The 19,087-nt window shown below is 44.2% G+C and overlaps 1 protein-coding gene across 8 annotated transcripts in view; it reads left to right on the plus strand.

Moving 5' to 3' along the window:
- Positions 1-19,087, plus strand: part of wdr26a (WD repeat domain 26a) — a 173,593-nt gene that overhangs the window by 125,961 nt on the left and 28,545 nt on the right. For 4 of the 8 annotated variants that reach the window (XM_078212129.1, XM_078212135.1, XM_078212132.1 and 1 more), the window contains exon 11: positions 1,301-1,379. In XM_078212129.1, the coding sequence (XP_078068255.1) occupies positions 1,301-1,379 (79 nt within the window). Of the gene's footprint in view, positions 1-1,300; positions 1,380-18,755; positions 18,933-19,087 lie in introns of those variants that run through there. The other 4 variants (XM_078212131.1, XM_078212127.1, XM_078212134.1 and 1 more) reach the window with 2 other exon arrangements.

Here is a 19,087-nt window from a genome sequence, read left to right on the forward strand (position 1 = left end):
CAGAGTCCTATGGACCCGGACCCCAAGGTCCTTCTGATCCTCTACAGTACTAAGAGTCTTTCCCTTTATATTGTACTCCTTCATCCCATTTGACCTACCAAAATGGACCACGACGCATTTATCTGGGTTGAAGTCCATCTGCCACTTGTCCGCCCAGTCTTGCATCCTATCTATGTCCCTCTGTAACTTCTGACATCCCTCCAGACTATTCACAACCCCGCCAACCTTCGTGTCGTCGGCAAACTTACCAACCCATCAACCGCTTCCTCATCCAGGTCATTTATGATAATGACAAACAGCAAGGGTCCCAGAACAGATCCCTGGGGCACACCACTGGTGACCGACCTCCATTTAGAAAAAGACCCATCTATACCCACTCTCTGCCTCCTTTGGGCAAGCCAGTTCTGGATCCACTGGGCAGCAGCCCCTTGGATCCCATGCCCTCTCACTTTTTCTAGAAGTCTTGCATGGGGGACCTTATCAAACACCTTGCTAAAATCCATATAAACCACATCTACCGCCTTCCCTTCGTCAATGTGTTTTGTCACATTTTCGAAGAACTCCACCAGGCTCGTAAGGCACGATCTGCCCTTGACAAAGCCATGCTGAGTATTCTTGAGCATACTTAACCTCTCTAAATGCTCATAAATCCTGTCCCTCAGGATCTTCTCCATCAGTTTACCAACCACTGAGGTTAGATTCACCGGTCGGTAATTACCTGGGCTATCCCTATTCCTCTTCTTGAAAAGAGGAACCACATCCGCAATCCTCCGGCGCCTCTCCCGTCTCCATCGACGACGCAAAGATCATTGCCAGAGGCTCTGCAATCTCTTCCCTCGCCTCCCACAGTAACCTGGGGTACATCCCATCCGGACCTGGCGACTTATCTATCTTGATGCCATTCAAAGATTCCAGCACAACCTCTTTGTTAAAGTCCACATACTCAATCCTTTCAGTCCACCGCACGCCCGCAGTACATCCACCCAGGTCTTTCTCCTCTGTGAAAACCGAGGCAAAATACTCATTGAGCGCACCTGCCATTTCTACTGGTTCCGTACAGACTTTCCCACCTTCATGAAGGAAATGTTTAAAGGAAATAAAAATCTTAAATGGGTGTTCATTGTTGTAATTGTTTTTTAATGAAATCTTCCTCCTTCTGCAAAACTTTCTGGGATGAAAAGTACGAGCTCAATTGTTCAGAGTTGCTTGACAAGTCATTCTGTTGTGAAATTTATTTAAATAAATCCACTGCATTGAAGTAGTTTCTGCTCTGCTTGATTCTTGTTTGCTTCTATTACAGAGTGCAAGAGGATCATCCTATAATGTCTTTCACAGTTTCAAAGAATGGGAGGTTAGCCTTGTTAAATGTTGCAACTCAGGTATGTGGAGAGGAATCAATTTGTTTTAATCTGATTTGTATTTCCTACTGCAGCATTTTAATTGGGTCCAAGACGAAAAGGGACAATTTTAGACAAAAACAGAAAATGCTGGAAAATCTCAGCAGATCTGACAGCATCCGTGGGGAGAGAATAGAGCCAATGTTTCGAGTCTCAATGACCCTTTGTCAGAGCTGGGACAATTTTAGCTTCTGTTTTCAGTATGGACTGTAACCAGTTAATTTGGTAGTGTTTATATGCTTCACCATAATAACTCGCTAGGTAAATATATCATATGGTTAGCTGCTGAGACATGTAAATCATATTAGTCCTTGGTAAATCCCCAGGTATGTGCTAAGCTGATTTCAGCTGGAACAGTTGTGTGTAGTTGCCTTTACGTCTGGGTACAGCTAGAGTTCTCGCTTGTTGCTGTCATTACTACTCCATTGTAGCCCGATCTCCTGCAGTTATTTTTGTTGACTGCCCTTTTATATGCAACCATGATGTGTTCTAAGGACATATCCTTGGCTGCTTTTTGTTCCACATTTGCATACTTATCAGAGAGGCAGTATCAGGTCAGTTTCTACATGCATGACAGTGACACCAAACTGTGCTTGCCTGACATCAGGGTGGCACAGTGGTTAGCACTGCTGCCTCACAATGCCAGGGACCTGGGTTCGATTCCCAGCTTGGGTCACCGTGTGGAGTTTGCACGTTCTTCCCATATCTGCGAGGGTTTCCTCCAGGTTTCCCCCCTCAGTCTGAAAGACATGCTGGTTAGGTGCATTGGCCATGCTAAATTCTCCCTCAGTGTACCCGAACAGGCTCCGGAATGTGGCGACTCGGGGATTTCCACAGTAACTTCATTGCAGTGTTAATGTAAGCCTACTTGTAATACTAATAAATAAACAGAACAAAATCACATTGACTTCTTTGTTATACTGCCTAATGCCTGTCAGACACAAGCCAGAAACCACAAACCATCGATTTTATCCTTCTTGATCAATGTCAAGCTGCACCCTGGTATTCTACTTAATCACGGAATGTTTGCAGTACAGAAAGAGGGCATTTGGCCCATCAAGTCTGCACTGGCTCTCTGACGAAGCATTCTCACCCTATTCCCATTTCCCCATAACCCTGCACATTCTTTATTTTCGGATAACAATTCAGTTCTCTTTCAAATACCACCACTCTCTCAGGAAGTTTGTTCCTAACTCCAGCCACCCCCTGGAAACCTCACCCTCACATCTCTTTTACTGCTTTTGCTAATAATTTTGAATCTGTGCCCCCTAGTTCTCGAGCATCTGTTCATACCTCTCAGGATCTTGAATAACTCATATAGTCTAAACCTTTTAGGACTGAGATAAGGAAAAATTTCTTCATCCAGAGAGTGGTGAGCCTGTGGAATTTGTTACCACAAAGTAGTTGAGGGCATGTATGTTTTCAAGAAGAAGTTAGATTTAGCTCTTGGGTGCAGGCAATCGAAGGATATGGGGGGAAGGCGGGTCAGATTATTGAGTTGGATGATCAGCCATGATCATCATGAATGGTGGAGTATGCTTGAAGGGCCAAATGGCCTCCTATTTTCGATGTCTTTAAGTTTCTGTCCATCTCCTGTCAGCCTATTCTTGTAGCTACAGGTCTTCAGTCCTGGAAACATGTGAATCTCTTCTATATTCTCACATTCTTCCCCAAGTATGGCATCCAGAACATTTTTTACAATTCTTTTATGAAATGTGGGCGGTGCTAGTAAGGCCAGCATTTGTTGCCCAACCCTAATTGTCCTTGAACGGAGTGGGTGACAGTTAACCGCATTGCTGTGGGTCTGGAGTCAAGGGCATTAGTGAACCAGATGTGTTTTTACGATAATTGGTTACATGGTCATCATTAGACATTGACTTCAAAATTTCACCATCTGCTGAGTGAATGGCGTACCCTGGGTCTCTGGATTTCTAGTCCAGTGAAAATGCCACAATGCCACCATTTTCCCTGGAGGAACTGGAACTGGATGCAGTAGTCGAGATGAGGCCTAAACAGTGTCTTGTATAAGTTCAACCTGACCTCCTTGCTCTTATACTCGGTGCCCTTATCAATGAAGCATAAGATACAATATGATTTATTAACAGCTCTCAACATACGTTGCCACCTTCAATTGACTTGTGTACATACACAGCGAGGTCCCTCTGCTCCTGCTCTTCATTTAGTTTCTCCCTTTATTTTATATTCTCTCCATGTTCTTCCTGCCAAATGAATCACCTCGCTTTGATAATATTTCCAATCTTTCTGTCACTTGCAAATCTTGAAATCTTGCCCTGAGCACCACAGTCTAGGTCATATACACCACATCAACGGTGCTAACCTTGTCAACCTTCTCTGTTACTTCCTCAAAACGCACCAAGAAGTTAGTTAAACATGATTTTCCCTTGATGAATCCATGCTGCCTTTCCTTAATTATCCTGCTGTTGTCTTAGTGACAGTTGATTTTGTCGCAAAGTATAGTTTCCAGAGGTTTCCCTACCACTAAACTGGCCTGTAGTTACTGGCTTAATCCTTGCACCCCTTTTTGAACAAGAGTATAATATTTACAATTCCCTGGTCCTCCGGCACTCCCCCTGTGTCTAAGGAAGGCTGGAAGATTATCACTACTGTCTCTGCAATTACCCCTCACTTCCCTCAGTACCCATAGATGTGTCTTATCCAGTCCTAGTACCCAATCAATTTCAAGTAAAGACGGCCTTTCTATCACCTCCTCCTCCTCAGTTGTAAATTCCTCGGCTGTACCAATTACCTCCTCTCATCTCAGCCTGGGTAGCATCTTCTTTCTTAGATGCAAAGTATACTCTGCTATTTCTCCTGCCATGGAGATGCCGGCGTTGGACTGGGGTAAGCACAGTAAGAAGTCTCACAACACCAGGTTAAAGTCCAACAGGTTTATTTGGTAGCAAATACCATAAGCTTTCGGAGCACTGCTCCTTCGTCAGATGGAGTGGATATCTGTTCTCAAACAGACACAGAAATCAAATTACAGAATACTGATTAGAATGCAAATCTCTACAGCCAGCCAGGTCTTAAATGTACAGACAATGTGGGTGGAGGGAGCATTCAACACAGGTTAAAGAGATGTGTATTGTCTCCAGACAGAACAGCTAGTGAAATTCTGCAAGTCCAGGAGGCAAGCTGTGGGGGTTACTGATAATGTGACATAAATCCAATATCCCGGTTTAGGCCGTCCTCATGTGTGCGGAACTTGGCTATCAGTTTCTGCTCAGCGACTCTGCGCTGTCGTGTGTCGCGAAGGCCGCCTTGGAGAACGCTTACCTGAAGATCCAAGGCTGAATGCCGTGACTGCTGAAGTGCTCCCCCACAGGAAGAGAACAGTCTTGCCTGGTGATTGTCGAGCGGTGTTCATTCATCCGTTGTCGTAGCGTCTGCATGGTTTCCCCAATGTACCATGCCTCGGGACATCCTTTCTTGCAGCGTATCAGGTAGACAACGTTGGCCGAGTTGCAAGAGTAGGTACCGTGTACCTGGTAGATGGTGTTCTCACGTGAGATGATGGCATCCGTGTCGATGATCCGGCACATCTTGCAGAGGTTGCTGTGGCAGGGTTGTGTGGTGTCGTGGTCACTGTTCTCCTGAAGGCTGGGTAGTCTGCTGCGGACAATGGTCTGTTTGAGGTTGCGTGGTTGTTTGAAGGCAAGAAGTGGGGGTGTGGGGATGGCCTTGGCGAGATGTTCGTCTTCATCAATGACATGTTGAAGGCTCCGGAGGAGATGCCGTAGCTTCTCCGCTCCGGGGAAGTACTGGACGACGAAGGGTACTCTGTCCACCGTGTCCCGTGTTTGTCTTCTGAGGAGGTCGGTGCGGTTTTTCGCTGTGGCGCGTCGGAACTGTTGATCGATGAGTCGAGCGCCATATCCTATGCTTATGAGGGCATCTTTCAGCGTCTGGAGGTGTCTGTTGCGATCCTCCTCATCCGAGCAGTATTCGGAGGGCTTGTCCGTAGGGGATGGCTTCTTTTACATGTTTCGGGTGGAAGCTGGAGAAGTGGAGCATCATGAGGTTATCCGTGGGCTTGCGGTACAGTGAGGTGCTGAGGTGACCGTCCTTAATGGAGATGCGTGTGTCCAAGAATGCAACCGATTCCGGAGAGTAGTCCATGGTGAGTCTGATGGTGGGATGGAACTTGTTGATGTCGTCATATAGTTGTTTCAGTGATTGCTCACCATGACTCCAAAGGAAGAAAATGTCATCGATGTATCTAGTGTATAGCATCGGTTGAAGGTCCTGTGCGGTGAAGAAGTCTTGTTCGAACCTGTGCATGAAGATGTTGGCATATTGAGGTGCGAATTTTGTCCCCATGGCTGTTCCGTGTGTCTGGATGAAGAACTGGTTGTTGAAGGTGAAGATATTGTGGTCCAGGATGAAGCGGATGAGTTCTAAAATTGCATCTGGAAACTGGCAGTTGACGGCATTGAGTACTGAGGCCGTTGCAGCAATGCCATCATCGTGGGGGATGCTGGTGTAGAGTGCCGAGACATCCATTGTGACGAGGAGTGCTCCCTCCACCCACATTGTCTGTACATTTAAGACCTGGCTGGCTGTAGAGATTTGCATTCTAATCAGTATTCTGTAATTTGATTTCTGTGTCTGTTTGAGAACAGATATCCACTCCATCTGACGAAGGAGCAGTGCTCCGAAAGCTTATGGTATTTGCTACCAAATAAACCTGTTGGACTTTAACCTGGTGTTGTGAGACTTCTTACTGTATTTCTCCTGCCTCCATGACAAGTCCTTTTTTATAACCCCTAATTGGCCCTAGTCTGTCTTTTACCATTTAGAGGATTCCTTTTTATGTTAGCAGTTAGTCTGCTTTCATGTTCTCTACTTGTTTGCTTTTCTTACTAATTTTTCACTCTCCCCCCTCTTCCCCCCCCCCTCCCCCCCCTCCCCCCCCCCCTCCCCCTCCCCCCCTCCCCCCCCCCCCCCCCCTCCCCCCCCCCCCCCCCCTCCCCCCCCCCCTCCCCCCCCCCCCCCCCCCCTCCCCCCCCCTCCCCCCCCCTCCCCCCCCCCCCTCCCCCCCCCCCTCCTCCCCCCCCCTCCCCCCCCCCTCCCCCCCTCCCCCCCCCCTTCCCCCCCTCCCCCCCCCCTTCCCCCCCTCCCCCCCCCCTTCCCCCCCTCCCCCCCCCCTTCCCCCCCTCCCCCCCCCCCTTCCCCCCCTCCCCCCCCCCTCCCCCCCCCTCCCCCCCCCCCTTCCCCCCCCCTTCCCCCCCCCTCCCCCCCCCCCCCCCTCCCCCCGTCCTTCTATATTCAACCTGATTCTCCTTTCTATTTTCTATCTGAAGTTTGTTACACACACACTACTTGCTTTTCATCTTTATCTCTACCTCTCTCTCATCATCTAGGACACTCTGGATTTATATGTCTTACCGTTGCGTTACCTGCAGTGCTTTATCATTGACAGTGGCCCATTGTTCAGCCACCATCTTAGAATCTTAGAATCCCTACAGCACAGAAAGAGGCCATTCGGCCCATCGAGTCTGCACCGACCACAATCCCACCCAGGCCCTACCCCCATATCCCTACATATTTTGCCCACTAATCCCTCTAACCTACACATCTCAGGACGCTAAGGGGCAATTTTAGCATGGTCAATCAACCTAACCCGCACATCTTTGGACTGTGGGAGGAAACCGGAGCACCCGGAGGAAACCCACGCAGACACAAGGAGAATGTGCAAACTCCACACAAACAGTGACCCAAGCCGGGAATCGAACCCAGGTCCCTGGAGCTGTGAAGCAGTAGTGCTAACCACTGTGCTACCGTGCCGCCCATAAACTCTTCTGCCAACATTTGATTGCAACTCACTCAACTTGGATACATTCTCATCCCATTGGCCTCCCCAAATGAATTATCCCTGCTCTGGATTGTTGTTTATCCTTTTCCATGACCAACTAAAATCTTATGATAGAATGGCCACTGTCTCCTGAATGCTCTCCCACTGATATTTGATCCATTTGGGCCAACTCATTCTTCAGAACTAGGCCCAACAGTGCCTGCCCTCTTGTTGGACCAGAAAAATACTGTTGCAGATTCCAGGAATGCTTGCCCCCTATTGTTTATCCCAATCTACATTTGGATAATTAAAATTCCCTCCTATAATTACTCTATAATCCTTGCACCTCTCTGTAATTCCTTTGCAAATTTGTTTCTGTACATATCTTCCATTAGTTGCTGGCCTGTATACTACACCTTTTTTTGTTCCTTACCTCCAACCAGATAGATTCTGTCCTTGATCCATCCTCCTTCTTGAATACTGTAATGCCATCTTTACCCCAGTCTTGCCCTTCTTTGAGCCAGGTCTCTCCTCGTGCAATAACATCCCAATTCAATTCTTAATCTGTGCCTGTTATTGACCAATCTTATTAACCATGCATTCACATATATCCATGTTAATCCTGATTTAGACTTTCTTACTTTACTCTGATCTCATCTAATGATTTATTATTCATAGAAACCCTACAGTGCAGAAAGAGGCCATCTGGCCCATCGAGTCTGCATCGACCACAATCCCACCCAGGCCCTACCCCCTTATAGAACATAGAACGTTACAGCGCAGTACAGGCCCTTCGGCCCTCAATGTTGCGCCGACCAGTGAAACCAATCTAAAGCCCCTCTAATCTACACTGTTCCAATATCATCCATATGTTTATCCAATAACCATTTGAATGCTCTTAATGTTGACGAGTCCACTACTGCTGCAGGCAGGGCATTCCACGCCCTTACTACTCCCTACACTTATCCCTACACATTTACCCGCTAATCCCTCTAACCTACGCATCTCAGGACACTAAGGGGCAATTTTAGCATGGCCAATCAACCTAACCCGCACATCTTGAGACTGTGGGGGGAAACCGGAGCACCCGGAGGAAACCCACACAGACAAGAGGAGAATGTGCAAACTCCACACAGACAGTGACCCAAGCCAGGAATCGAACCCAGGTTCCTGGAGCTGTGAAGCAGCAGTGCTAACCACTGTGCTACCGTGCCGCCCCATTACCTACTCTAATTCTATAAAACTCTGAAGTATTCTGTTTATCTTGATATTACTTCTCTCTCATCTATCCTCTTAATCAGTTTCTCCTTCTCTACTTCCCACTGCCAGTTTTTATCCTCTCCACTCTGAACTTTCCCTCCGGTTCCCATCCCCCTGTCAATCAAATTTAAACCCCCTCTAGCAGTACTGGTAAACCACCCCATGAGGGCATTAGACTTGAGCTGAACTTCATATCTGATATCCATTCTCATCCCTAAAACCCATATCCATCTTTAAAATGTTATCTGCCTGCATCTGTACTTCGGGTCAATATTACCAAAGCTCTCAATTGACTTTTTCTGCTTTTCCTAATTGTTTTTCCAAACTGTTCAAATCCTGGAATGCACCAAGGTCTTTTCAACCATCCCCAGCTGTGACTCAGTTGGCTGACACTCCAGTGCAGTGCTGAGAGAGTGCTGTACTGTCAGAGGTACCATCTTTCTGATGAGACATTAAATAGAGGCCTTGTCTGCCCTCAGGTGGATTCCATTTGAAGAAGAGCAGGGAAATTGTCCTCCGTGTCCTAGCCAATACTTATCCCTCAATCAACATCATAAAAGCAGATTGTCTGGTCATTATCATATTGCTATTTGTGTGAACATACAAATTAGGAGCAGAAGTCGGCCATTCAGTGCCTCGGGTCTGCTCTGCCATTCAATAATATCATGGCTGATCTGATTGTGACCTCAACTCCATATTCTGCAAACCCCTGACTCCCTTTGTTAGTCAAAAATCTATCCACCTCTGCCTTAAAAATATTAATTAGTTGGTCATTGAGTGTCTTTAAGACAGAGGTAGATAGATTCTTGATCAATAAGGGGATCAAGGGTTATGGAGAGAAGGCAGGAGAATGGGGATGAGAATCATATCAGCCATGATTGAATGGCAGAGCAGACTCAATGGGCTGAATGGCCTAAATATGCTCCTATATCTTATGGTCCTATTAATTGACCCTGCCTCCATTCATCTTTGGGGAAGAGAATTCCAAAGATTCACAGCTCCCTGAGGGGGAAAATAAATTGTCATCTCTGCCTTAAGTGGGAGGCCCCTTATTTTCAAACTGTGGCCTCTAATTCCACTCTTTCTCACACAGGGAAACATTCTTTCAGCATCTACCCTGTTAAGTCCCCTCAGGATCCCTTATTTCAATAAGATCACCTTTCTATCTTCTAAACACCCAATGGATACAAGTGCAACCTGTCCAACCTTTCTCCGTAAGACGCATCCTAGGTATCAACCGAGTGAACCTTCTGTGAACTGTTTCTAATACATTTATATCCTTTCTGAAATAAAGAAACCAAAACTCTACAAAGCGGTCTCAACAATGCTCTGTACAACTGTAGCAAAACATCCCTACTTTTATATTCCATTTTACTTGCAATAAACAACAACATTCCATTTGCCTCCCCAGTCACTTCCTGTACCAGCACACCAACTTATTCTGGTTTTGTGGCAGGTGGTGGCGTAGTAATATCATCATTGGACTAGTAATCCAGAGGACCGTGGTAATGCTCTGGGGAACCGGGTTCATTTTCAAGTTTAAAAATCTGTATGTTCTTAAAGGAAGGAAATCTGCCATTCTTACCTGGTCTGGTCTACATGTGACTCCAGAACCACAGCAATGTGGTTGACTATTAAATGCCCCCTGAAATGGCTTAACAAGCTACTCAGTTCAAGGGCAGTCAGGGATGGGCAATAAATGCTGGCCTAGTCAGCGATGCCCACATCCCATAAATTAATTTTTTAAAAAAAATTATGTACCAAAACATCCAAATTCCTCTGTATCTCAGATTTCTGCAATCGCTCTCGACTTGTGATATGCTGCTTTTCTATTAATTCTGTCAAAGTGGACAAGTTAATGTTTTCCCACATTACGCACCATCTGCTAAATTTATTCCCACTCATTTAACCCATCTACTTCCCTTTGCAGACTCCTTATGTCCTATTCACAACTTACTTTTCAACCTCTCTTTGTGTCACCACCAAATTTAGCAATGATACCTTCAGTCCCTTCATCCAAATTATTGATATCAATTGTAAATAGTTGAGGCTCCAACACTGGTCCCTGTGGCACACCGCTTGTCACAGGTTGCCTACTCAAAAAAGACACATTTATCCCAACTCTCTTTTCTGATAGCTAACCAATCCTCTATCCATGTTACCCCATACACCATGAGATCTTATTTTACGCAGTAACCTTCGAGCTTGCTAAGTGCAATTTGACGATCACAGAGTCATAGAGGTTTACAGCGTGGAAACAGGCCCTTCGGCCCAACTTGTCCATGCTGCCCAGTTTTTACCATTAAGCTAGTCCCAATTGCCTGTGTTTGGCCCATATCCCTCTACCGATCTTACCCATGTAACTGTCTAAACGTTTTTTAAAAGACAAAATTGTACCCGCCTCTACTACTACTGGCAGCTTGTTCCAGACACTCGCCACCCTCTGCGTGAGAAAAATTGCCTGTCTGGACCTTTTGTATCTCTTCCCCCTTTGCCTTAAACCTATGCCCTCTAGTTTTAGACTCCCCTACCTTTGGTAAAAGACGTTGACGACCTTATTTCTGCCCCTCATTATTTTATAGACCTCTAAGAACAACCCCAAGCCTCCTACAATCCAGGGTAAAAAAAGTCCCAGTCTATCCATCCTCTCCTTCTAACTCAAATAATCAAGTCCCAGCAGCATCCTAATAAATCTTTTCACTTGTCCTACATTACAACAATGATTGCATTTCAGAAGTACTTCATTGGTTATAACGGACTTTGAAATGTCTGGTGGTCATGAAAAGTGCTATTTAAATGCCAGTCTTTCTTTCATGACCATTATTTGGTTCCCATTTTCTAGCACATTGACTTCTAAACATTTACCTTTAGTTACAATTCCCTACTTCACTTCTGTTAACTTTACCCCTGCAACTTTCAGCAACCCAAACCCAGCTCCATTCTTTTGAATCATGACCATTCTACCTTGCTACACCAACCCACGCCTTCAAAGGACTCTGGATGAAATCTATGTCTTTGACTGCCTTTGGTTATCTTTTCTATCCTTTGCCTAACTTCAATGTCACAATGTCAAAAAAAATTAAATGTATTCTAAGAGGCTGGGATTTGTTGCATTTCGTTTTCCATGAAACCAATATAATTTGTCAACTTCCTCTGATGGAAGAATAGGGAAATTAATGGAGAAATTTCCAGGTTCTAATAATTTTATACAGCCTTTGGGGTTGGTTTGCTAAAGATATAGGTGCATTGGCTGTGCTAAATTTTCCCTCTGTACCTGAACAGGTGTCGGAGTGTGGTGACTAGAGGATTTTCACAGTAACTTCTTTGCAGTGTTATTGTAAGCCTAGAACCATAGAAAATTACAGCTCAGAAACAGGCCCTTTGGCCCTTCTTGTCTGTGCCGAACCATTTTATGCCTAGTCCCACTGACCTGCACTTGGACCATATCCCTCCACACCCCTCTCATCCATGAACCCGTCCAAGTTTTTCTTAAATGTTAAAAGTGACCCCGCATTTACCACTTTATCCGGCAGCTCATTCCACACTCCCACCACTGTCTGCGTGAAGAAGCCCCCACTAATATTCCCTTTAAACTTTTCTCCTTTCACCCTTAACCCATGCCCTCTGGTTTTTTTCTCCCCTCGCCTCAGCGGAAAAAGCCTGCTTGCATTCACTCTATCTATACCCATCAAAATCTTATACACCTCTATCAAATCTCCCCTCAATCTTCTACGCTCCAGGGAATAAAGTCCCAACCTATTCAATCTCTCTCTGTAACTCAGCTTCTCAAGTCCCGGCAACATCCTTGTGAACCTTCTCTGCACTCTTTCAATCTTATTTACATCCTTCCTGTAACTAGGTGACCAAAACTGTACACAATACTCCAAATTCGGCCTCACCAATGCCTTGTATAACCTTACCATAACACTCCAACTTTTATACTCGATACTCCGATTTATAAAGGCCAATGTACCAAAGGCACTCTTTACGACCCTATCCACCTGTGACGTCACTTTTAGGGAATTCTGTACCTGTATTCCCAGATCCCTCTGTTCAACTGCACTCTTCAGAGTCCTACCATTTACCCTGTACGTTCTTCTTTGGTTTGTGACACTAATAAAATAACTTTTTTATATTCCATGCATGCACATAAAAATGTGAAATAACATTACTCCATGATTAGCTGTTGACACTGAAAAGTGTTCAAAGTTATATTTAGATTTGAACATTATCGGCCTTCTGGCACGCTGAGAAATTGTCCAGGATGATTTTTTTTTTAACAACAATGGCATGTGTGGGTGAACAAGAGAATACTGCTTTGTCATACATCTCCCAGACATTCATTTTAGGTACAATACCATTTTTACTGTTGCTGAGAAACTATTTCCTTCTGCTACCCAAATGCCAAGTTGGTTTCACCTGTCAGAAATAATGTTCCCTCCAGTTTGTTGCACTGCGCAGTCCCGCTTAAGTTTGCTGTGCAGCTTTCATGTCTTAAGAAGGAACATTAGTCGAAAGGTTTCGAGTTTCATTTCAGAACTTGAGCACATCTGGGCTAATATTCAGTGCAATACTTGTGGAGTCCTGCATTGTTAGAAGCCCTGCTTTTTGGATGTGATCTTACACGTGACCCTGTCTGCCCGTCCCTGTGGCTAAGGTGGATATTCCAAGATCAGATTAAAGATCTATAATACTTTTCAAAAATTGGCAACTATGTCAACATTTAAGTAGAACTGTTTGAATAGTATTATAGATTTTTACAACAAACAGCATCAAAGTAGATTAATTGCTATATTTGTCTTTGACCTTGTATGCAATTTGCCTAATAAATATCATTATACTTAAGAGTGGAATTGAATGAATGTGAATGATTTGATTTGAGTGAGAAAACACTACAGAAATTGATCATTTTTAAAATTAGGCAGTTTCTGGCTTCTGTTAGCTGATATTAATATTATTCCCTCTTTCAAATCTGCCGTCATCAGTCTTCTCAAAAAAGCAGCCCTTGACCTCACTTATAAAATACCACTCCATCTCCAATCTCTCTGCCCTCTCAAGTTCTTGAACATTTTGAAGTCTCATAAATCTCTGTCCATCTTTCTCAGAACTTCACATTTGAATCCAATTAATCGGGTTTCTGCCTCTGCCTTAATAACAAAATGCTCTTGACCAGATTCACAAAGGACATCCTATGTGACTATCACAGAAGTACACTATCATAGAAATACACTATCACTCCTCATCTTCCTCAACCTGGCAGCAATCTTTGGTATGTTGACTACAAAATTCTGCTCTAGCGTCTCTACTGTGGTTCAGCTGGGATTGCACTCACCGGGTTCCATTCTTAGCTATTCAGAGGCAGAATCAATGGAAAATCAATCTTCAATAATGGTTCTATTCCTGCTATATTTGGCCTCACTCCTGTTTGTCATCTTTGTCCTTTAGAGTAAAGGGCAAGGCTGGTAGAAGTAGGGAACCCTGGATGACTCGGGATATTGAAGCCCTGGTCAAGAAGAAGAAGGAGGCATATGACACACAAGCATCTGGGATCAAGTGGATTCCTTGAAGAGTCTAGAGGGTGTCGGAGTAGAGTTAAGAGAGAAATCAGGAGAGCCAAAAAGGGACACAAGATTGTTTTGGCAGATATGGCAAAGGAGAATCGAAAGAGCTTCTACAAATAAAGGGCAAAAGAGTAACTAGGGAGAGTGTAGGGCCTCTTGAGGATCAACAAGGTCATCTGTGTGCGGATCCACAAGAGATGGGCAGAGCAGTTGATGTTGTCTGCATGGACTTTAGCAAGGCCTTTGACAAGGTTCCGCATGGCAGGTTGTTGCATAAGGTTAGATCTTATGGGATCCAGAGTGAGGTAGCCAATTGGACTCAAAATTGGCTTGATGACAGAATGGCTCGACTCACCTGAAGAAGGGGCTTAGAGCTCCGAAAGCTTGTGTGGCTTTTGCTACCAAATAAACCTGTTGGACTTTAACCTGGTGTTGTTAAACTTCTTGGTGACAGAAGCCAGAGGGTGGTTGTAGAGGGTTGTTTTTCAAACTGGAAGCCTGTGACCAGCGGCGTATCTCTGGGATCGGTGCTGGGTCCGCTGTTATTCGTCATTTATATTAGTGATTTGGATGAGAATTTAGTAGACGTGGTTAGTAAGTTTGCAGATGACACCAAGATTGATGGCATCGTGGACAGTCAAGCTTATCTAGGGTTGCAACGGGACCTTGATCAATTGGACCAGTGGGCTGATGAATGGCAGATGCAGTTTAATAGAACATAGAACAGTACAGCACAGTACAGGCCCTTCGGCCCACGATGTTGTGCCGAACCTTTTCCGAAACCAAGATCCAGCTATCCCACTCCCTATCATTCTAGTGTGCTCCATGTGCCTATCCAATAACCGCTTGAAAGTTCCTCAAGTGTCCGACTCCACTATCACAGCAGGCAGTCCATTCCACACCCCAACCACTCTGAGTAAAGAACCTACCTCATACCTACCTCGTACATCCCTCCTATATCTTCCACCACGAACCTTATAGTTATGCCCCCCAGTAACAGCTACATCCACCCTAGGAAATAGTCTCTGAACGTCCACTCTATCTATCCCCCTCATCTTATAAACCTCTATTAAGTCACCTCTCAACCTCCTCCACTCTAAAGAGAAAAGCCCCAGCTCCCTCAACCTTTCCTCATAAAACCTACCCTCCAAACCAGGCAGCATCCTGGTAAATCTCCTTCGCACTCTTTCCAGTGCTTCCACATTCTTCTTATAGTGAGACCAGAACTGCACACAATATTCCAAATGTGGTCTCACCAAGGTCCTGTACAGTTGCAGCATAACCCTATGGCTCTTAAACTCAAACCCCCTGTTAATAAAAGCTAACATGGGTACGAGGTGCTGAGGGATGGGTTCATGGCTCTATCCACTTGAGTGGCAACCTTCAGAGATCTGTGGATATGAACCCCAAGATCTCTCTGTTCCTCCACATTCCTCAGAACCCTACCTTTGACCCTGTAATCCGCATTCGAATTTAGATAAATGTGAGATGATGCATTTTGGTAGAGCGAACCAGGGCGGGACTTACTCAGTTAATGGTAGGGTGTTGGGGAGAGTACAGAACGAAGAGATCTAGGGGTACAGGTTCATAGCTCCTTGAAAGTGGAGTCACAGGTGGACAGAGTGGTGAAGAAGGCATTTGGCATGCTTGGTTTCATTGGTCAGAACATTGAATACAGGAGTTGGGATGTCTTGTTGAAGTTGTACAAGACATTAGTAAGGCCTTGGAATGCTGTGTACAGTTCTGATCACCCTATTATAGAAAGGATATTATTAAACTAGAAAGATTGCAGAAAAGATTTACTAGAATGCATCCGGGACTTGATGATCTAAGTTATAAGGAGAGGCTGAATAAATTGGGACTTTTTTCTTCTGGAGTGTAGGAGGCTTGGGGTAATCTTATAGAGGTCTATAAAATAATGAGGGGCATAGATCAGCTAGATAGTCAACATCTTTTCCCAAAGGTAGGGGAGTCTAATGCTCGAGTGTATATGTTTAAGGTGAGAAGAGAGAGATAGAAAAGGGTCCAGAGGGGCAATTTTTTTCATGCGGGGGGTGGTGAGTGTCTGGAACAAACTGCCAGAGGTAGTAGTAGAGGCAGGTACAATTTTGTCTTTTACAAAGCATTTAGACAGTTACATGGGTACGATGGGTATAGAGGGATATGGACCATATGTGGACAATTGGGACTAGCTTAGTGGTTTTTAAAAAAAAAGGATGGCATGGAATAGTTGGGCGAAGGGCCTGTTTCCATGGGCTGTAAACCTCTATGACGTATAATAGCCTCCACAACAACATCTGAAAACAATCAGTTTCCATTGTACACTGACAATACCTAGCTCTAACTCACCTCCAAATCTCCTGATTTCTCCAATGTTAATAAACTCAGTTCGTCTGACATCTTGCACTGGATGTTGGCAATTTCCTCAAATTAAATATTGGGAAGGTTAAAACCATTGTCTTCAGTACCTGTCCCACGCTCTGCTCCCTTGCCATTGTCTTCATCCCTCTCCCTGGCAACCGTATGAGGCTGAACCTTAGTGTTAAATCCAACCCAGCATTGAGCATTCAATCAGGTTCTGTACCATCAATTATTTTCACGTCCATAGCATCAGCTGACGCTGACACCAACCCAGCCCGAGATTATCTTCTGAAACTGTCAAGCATGCCTTTAGTACCTCAAAATCTTTCTTGAACGCATTCTTGTCCAGGATCCTTAGTTCTGCTTTCCACAAACTTGAGGAAATCCAAAACTCCACTCCCTATGTCCTAACTCGCTCCAAGTCTCACTTGCTCATCACCCTTGTGTTTGCTCAGCTACATTGATTCCTAGTTAAGCAATGTCTGAATTTTTAAAATGTTCATTTTATTTTGAAATCTCTCTGTAGCTTGTCCTTTTCTCTGTGGCCCTCTCCAGCCTTACAGCTCCTTGAGATCTCTGCTCTGCTCTAATTCTGCCTCTTGAAATCTCAATTTTAATCATTCCATCATTGACGACTGTGCTTTCAATTACCAAGACCCTAAGTTCTGAAATTCCTTCCCAAATTTCTGCATTTCTATCACACTTCCTCTAAGTTACTCCTTAAGATGTACCTCTTTGACCAAACATTTGGTCACCTGTCCTAATGATATGTTAATGTTAAATTTTGTTTAATATTCCTGTGAAAAGCTCTGGGGTGCTTTGTTACATTAAAGATGCTATATAAATGTATGTTGTTGTTAGACTTTTATCTTAAATGGAGTTCCCAACTAAGATAGTTGGTGATCTGGTTCCACTCACTAGTGAGAATCTGAAACTGCCTTTTCAAGACTAACCTGAGATAACTGACCTTTTCTTCCCTTTTTCCTGGCCTTCACTCTAAACCTTCATTGCAGGGGAAATTTGTCTATATAAGTCCTGTACTTTATTATATGTAGCACTTTGACCGTTTGCAAGTGTTATCAGTTGCTGTATAAATGCAAGTATACACATATACGAGTGCAATTTAGGTAACTGTTACTGAAAAATTTTCAGCACAAACCCACATGTTAACAAATCAACTTGTATACACAGCACGTTTTTCTTTTCCCTGGTCTCCTACCTTCGAGGTGCTGAGGGATGGGTTTATGGGTACCCATTTTCCCTATCCCCTTGTCAAGTGGACATTCTTTCTGTGAGATCAAACAAGTTTGTTTGACATTGGGGCGCGGGGATTATTTCAAAAACTATAATGTAGTGTTTGTTGCTGGAATAGTTATCAGGGATTATAAACTAATGATGTGGGAGTTCTAATCTCACCTGGCAGCTGAATAACTTAATTCAATGAATTAAATCTGGGATTTTAAAGAAAGGTTTACAGTAATTGTTTGTCATAAAAAATCACCTGGTTCACCAGTGTCCTTTAGGGAAGGAAACCTGCTGCCTTACACAGTCTGGTCTATGTGTGACTCAAGACCAACAATAATGTGGTTGACTTGGCTGTCCTCTGAAAAAGCCTGGCAAGCTGCTCAGTTGACAAGGCAGCTCACCACCACCATCTAGAGAGCATTTCAGGATAGACAATAAGGGCTGGCTTTGCCAGTGATGGCCAAATCCTATGAATGTTTTTTTTAAATTATCATAGCCAAGCCACTCTTCACCACCAAAGTGCATTTTTCAGCATGGGTGGCTGGATAGCAATCAACAGTAGAAGAACTGACTTGATTATGATTGAGGCTAATTCAGCAGTGATCAAACCTGGATGTTTTTAGTTTGTATGGTAGTGTTTGTTTTTTAACATTTGTTTCCATCAGTGAGATACTTCTGGTGGTTTATCACGATGAACCAACTTCATGTGTGGGAAGGTGGGATATATTGATGGAAAATTTGGTCTGGAAAAGCATGCTTGCCAGATACAAGGATGTGAAATTGGCAGTACTGTCAATGTATACTGTACAGCTTTCCATTCGAACAGATGGAGCTTATTTATTGTACTTCTAAGCCTTAAACCAGGTAATGTTGGACATTTGTTCGGATGACCAATTGAATGTTGGTATTGAAGACCACAGGCTGTGCAGGAAACATTAGTCTTAGTTCTTGACACTTCCCCACAGTATTATCGCTACGTTCACTGCACTGAAACCAGCTGTCTTTGCTTCTGACAAAGCTGATCAGATTAATGGGGAGGGGTGCATTTATCACTTGATGGCAGCTTTGTGTTTTTTTTGTCTTTTTATGTGCTTTTCCTCCAACCTCTACTGCAAGATCTCTCCGCTATATCTACCTGCAAGCACATTGATCTCTCTGGGATACCTGAAGAAGCAGCCAGCTATTTGGAATTGAATTTTTAACAAGACTCAATATGTTTCCCTCTGCATGGTGAAAATGTAACTGAAGACAATGGAAGATGAAGAGAAAAGGCAGAAGTCGATTCGCTCAAGAGTGAGTAGAAAGTCTGCACAAATCAACCAGAACTGATTTAAGCTTGTATTCTTTTGACACTAAGTGGTGATGGTGACTTGAGGTCCTGGTCCAACTATCTTTAAGACTTTTTAAAATTGTTACACACAGGATGGTGTAAAGAACGCAATTGATTT

The sequence above is a fragment of the Mustelus asterias genome, chromosome 5 (genome assembly GCF_964213995.1).
Source record: "Mustelus asterias chromosome 5, sMusAst1.hap1.1, whole genome shotgun sequence".
NCBI classification, from domain to species: Eukaryota; Metazoa; Chordata; class Chondrichthyes; order Carcharhiniformes; family Triakidae; genus Mustelus; species Mustelus asterias.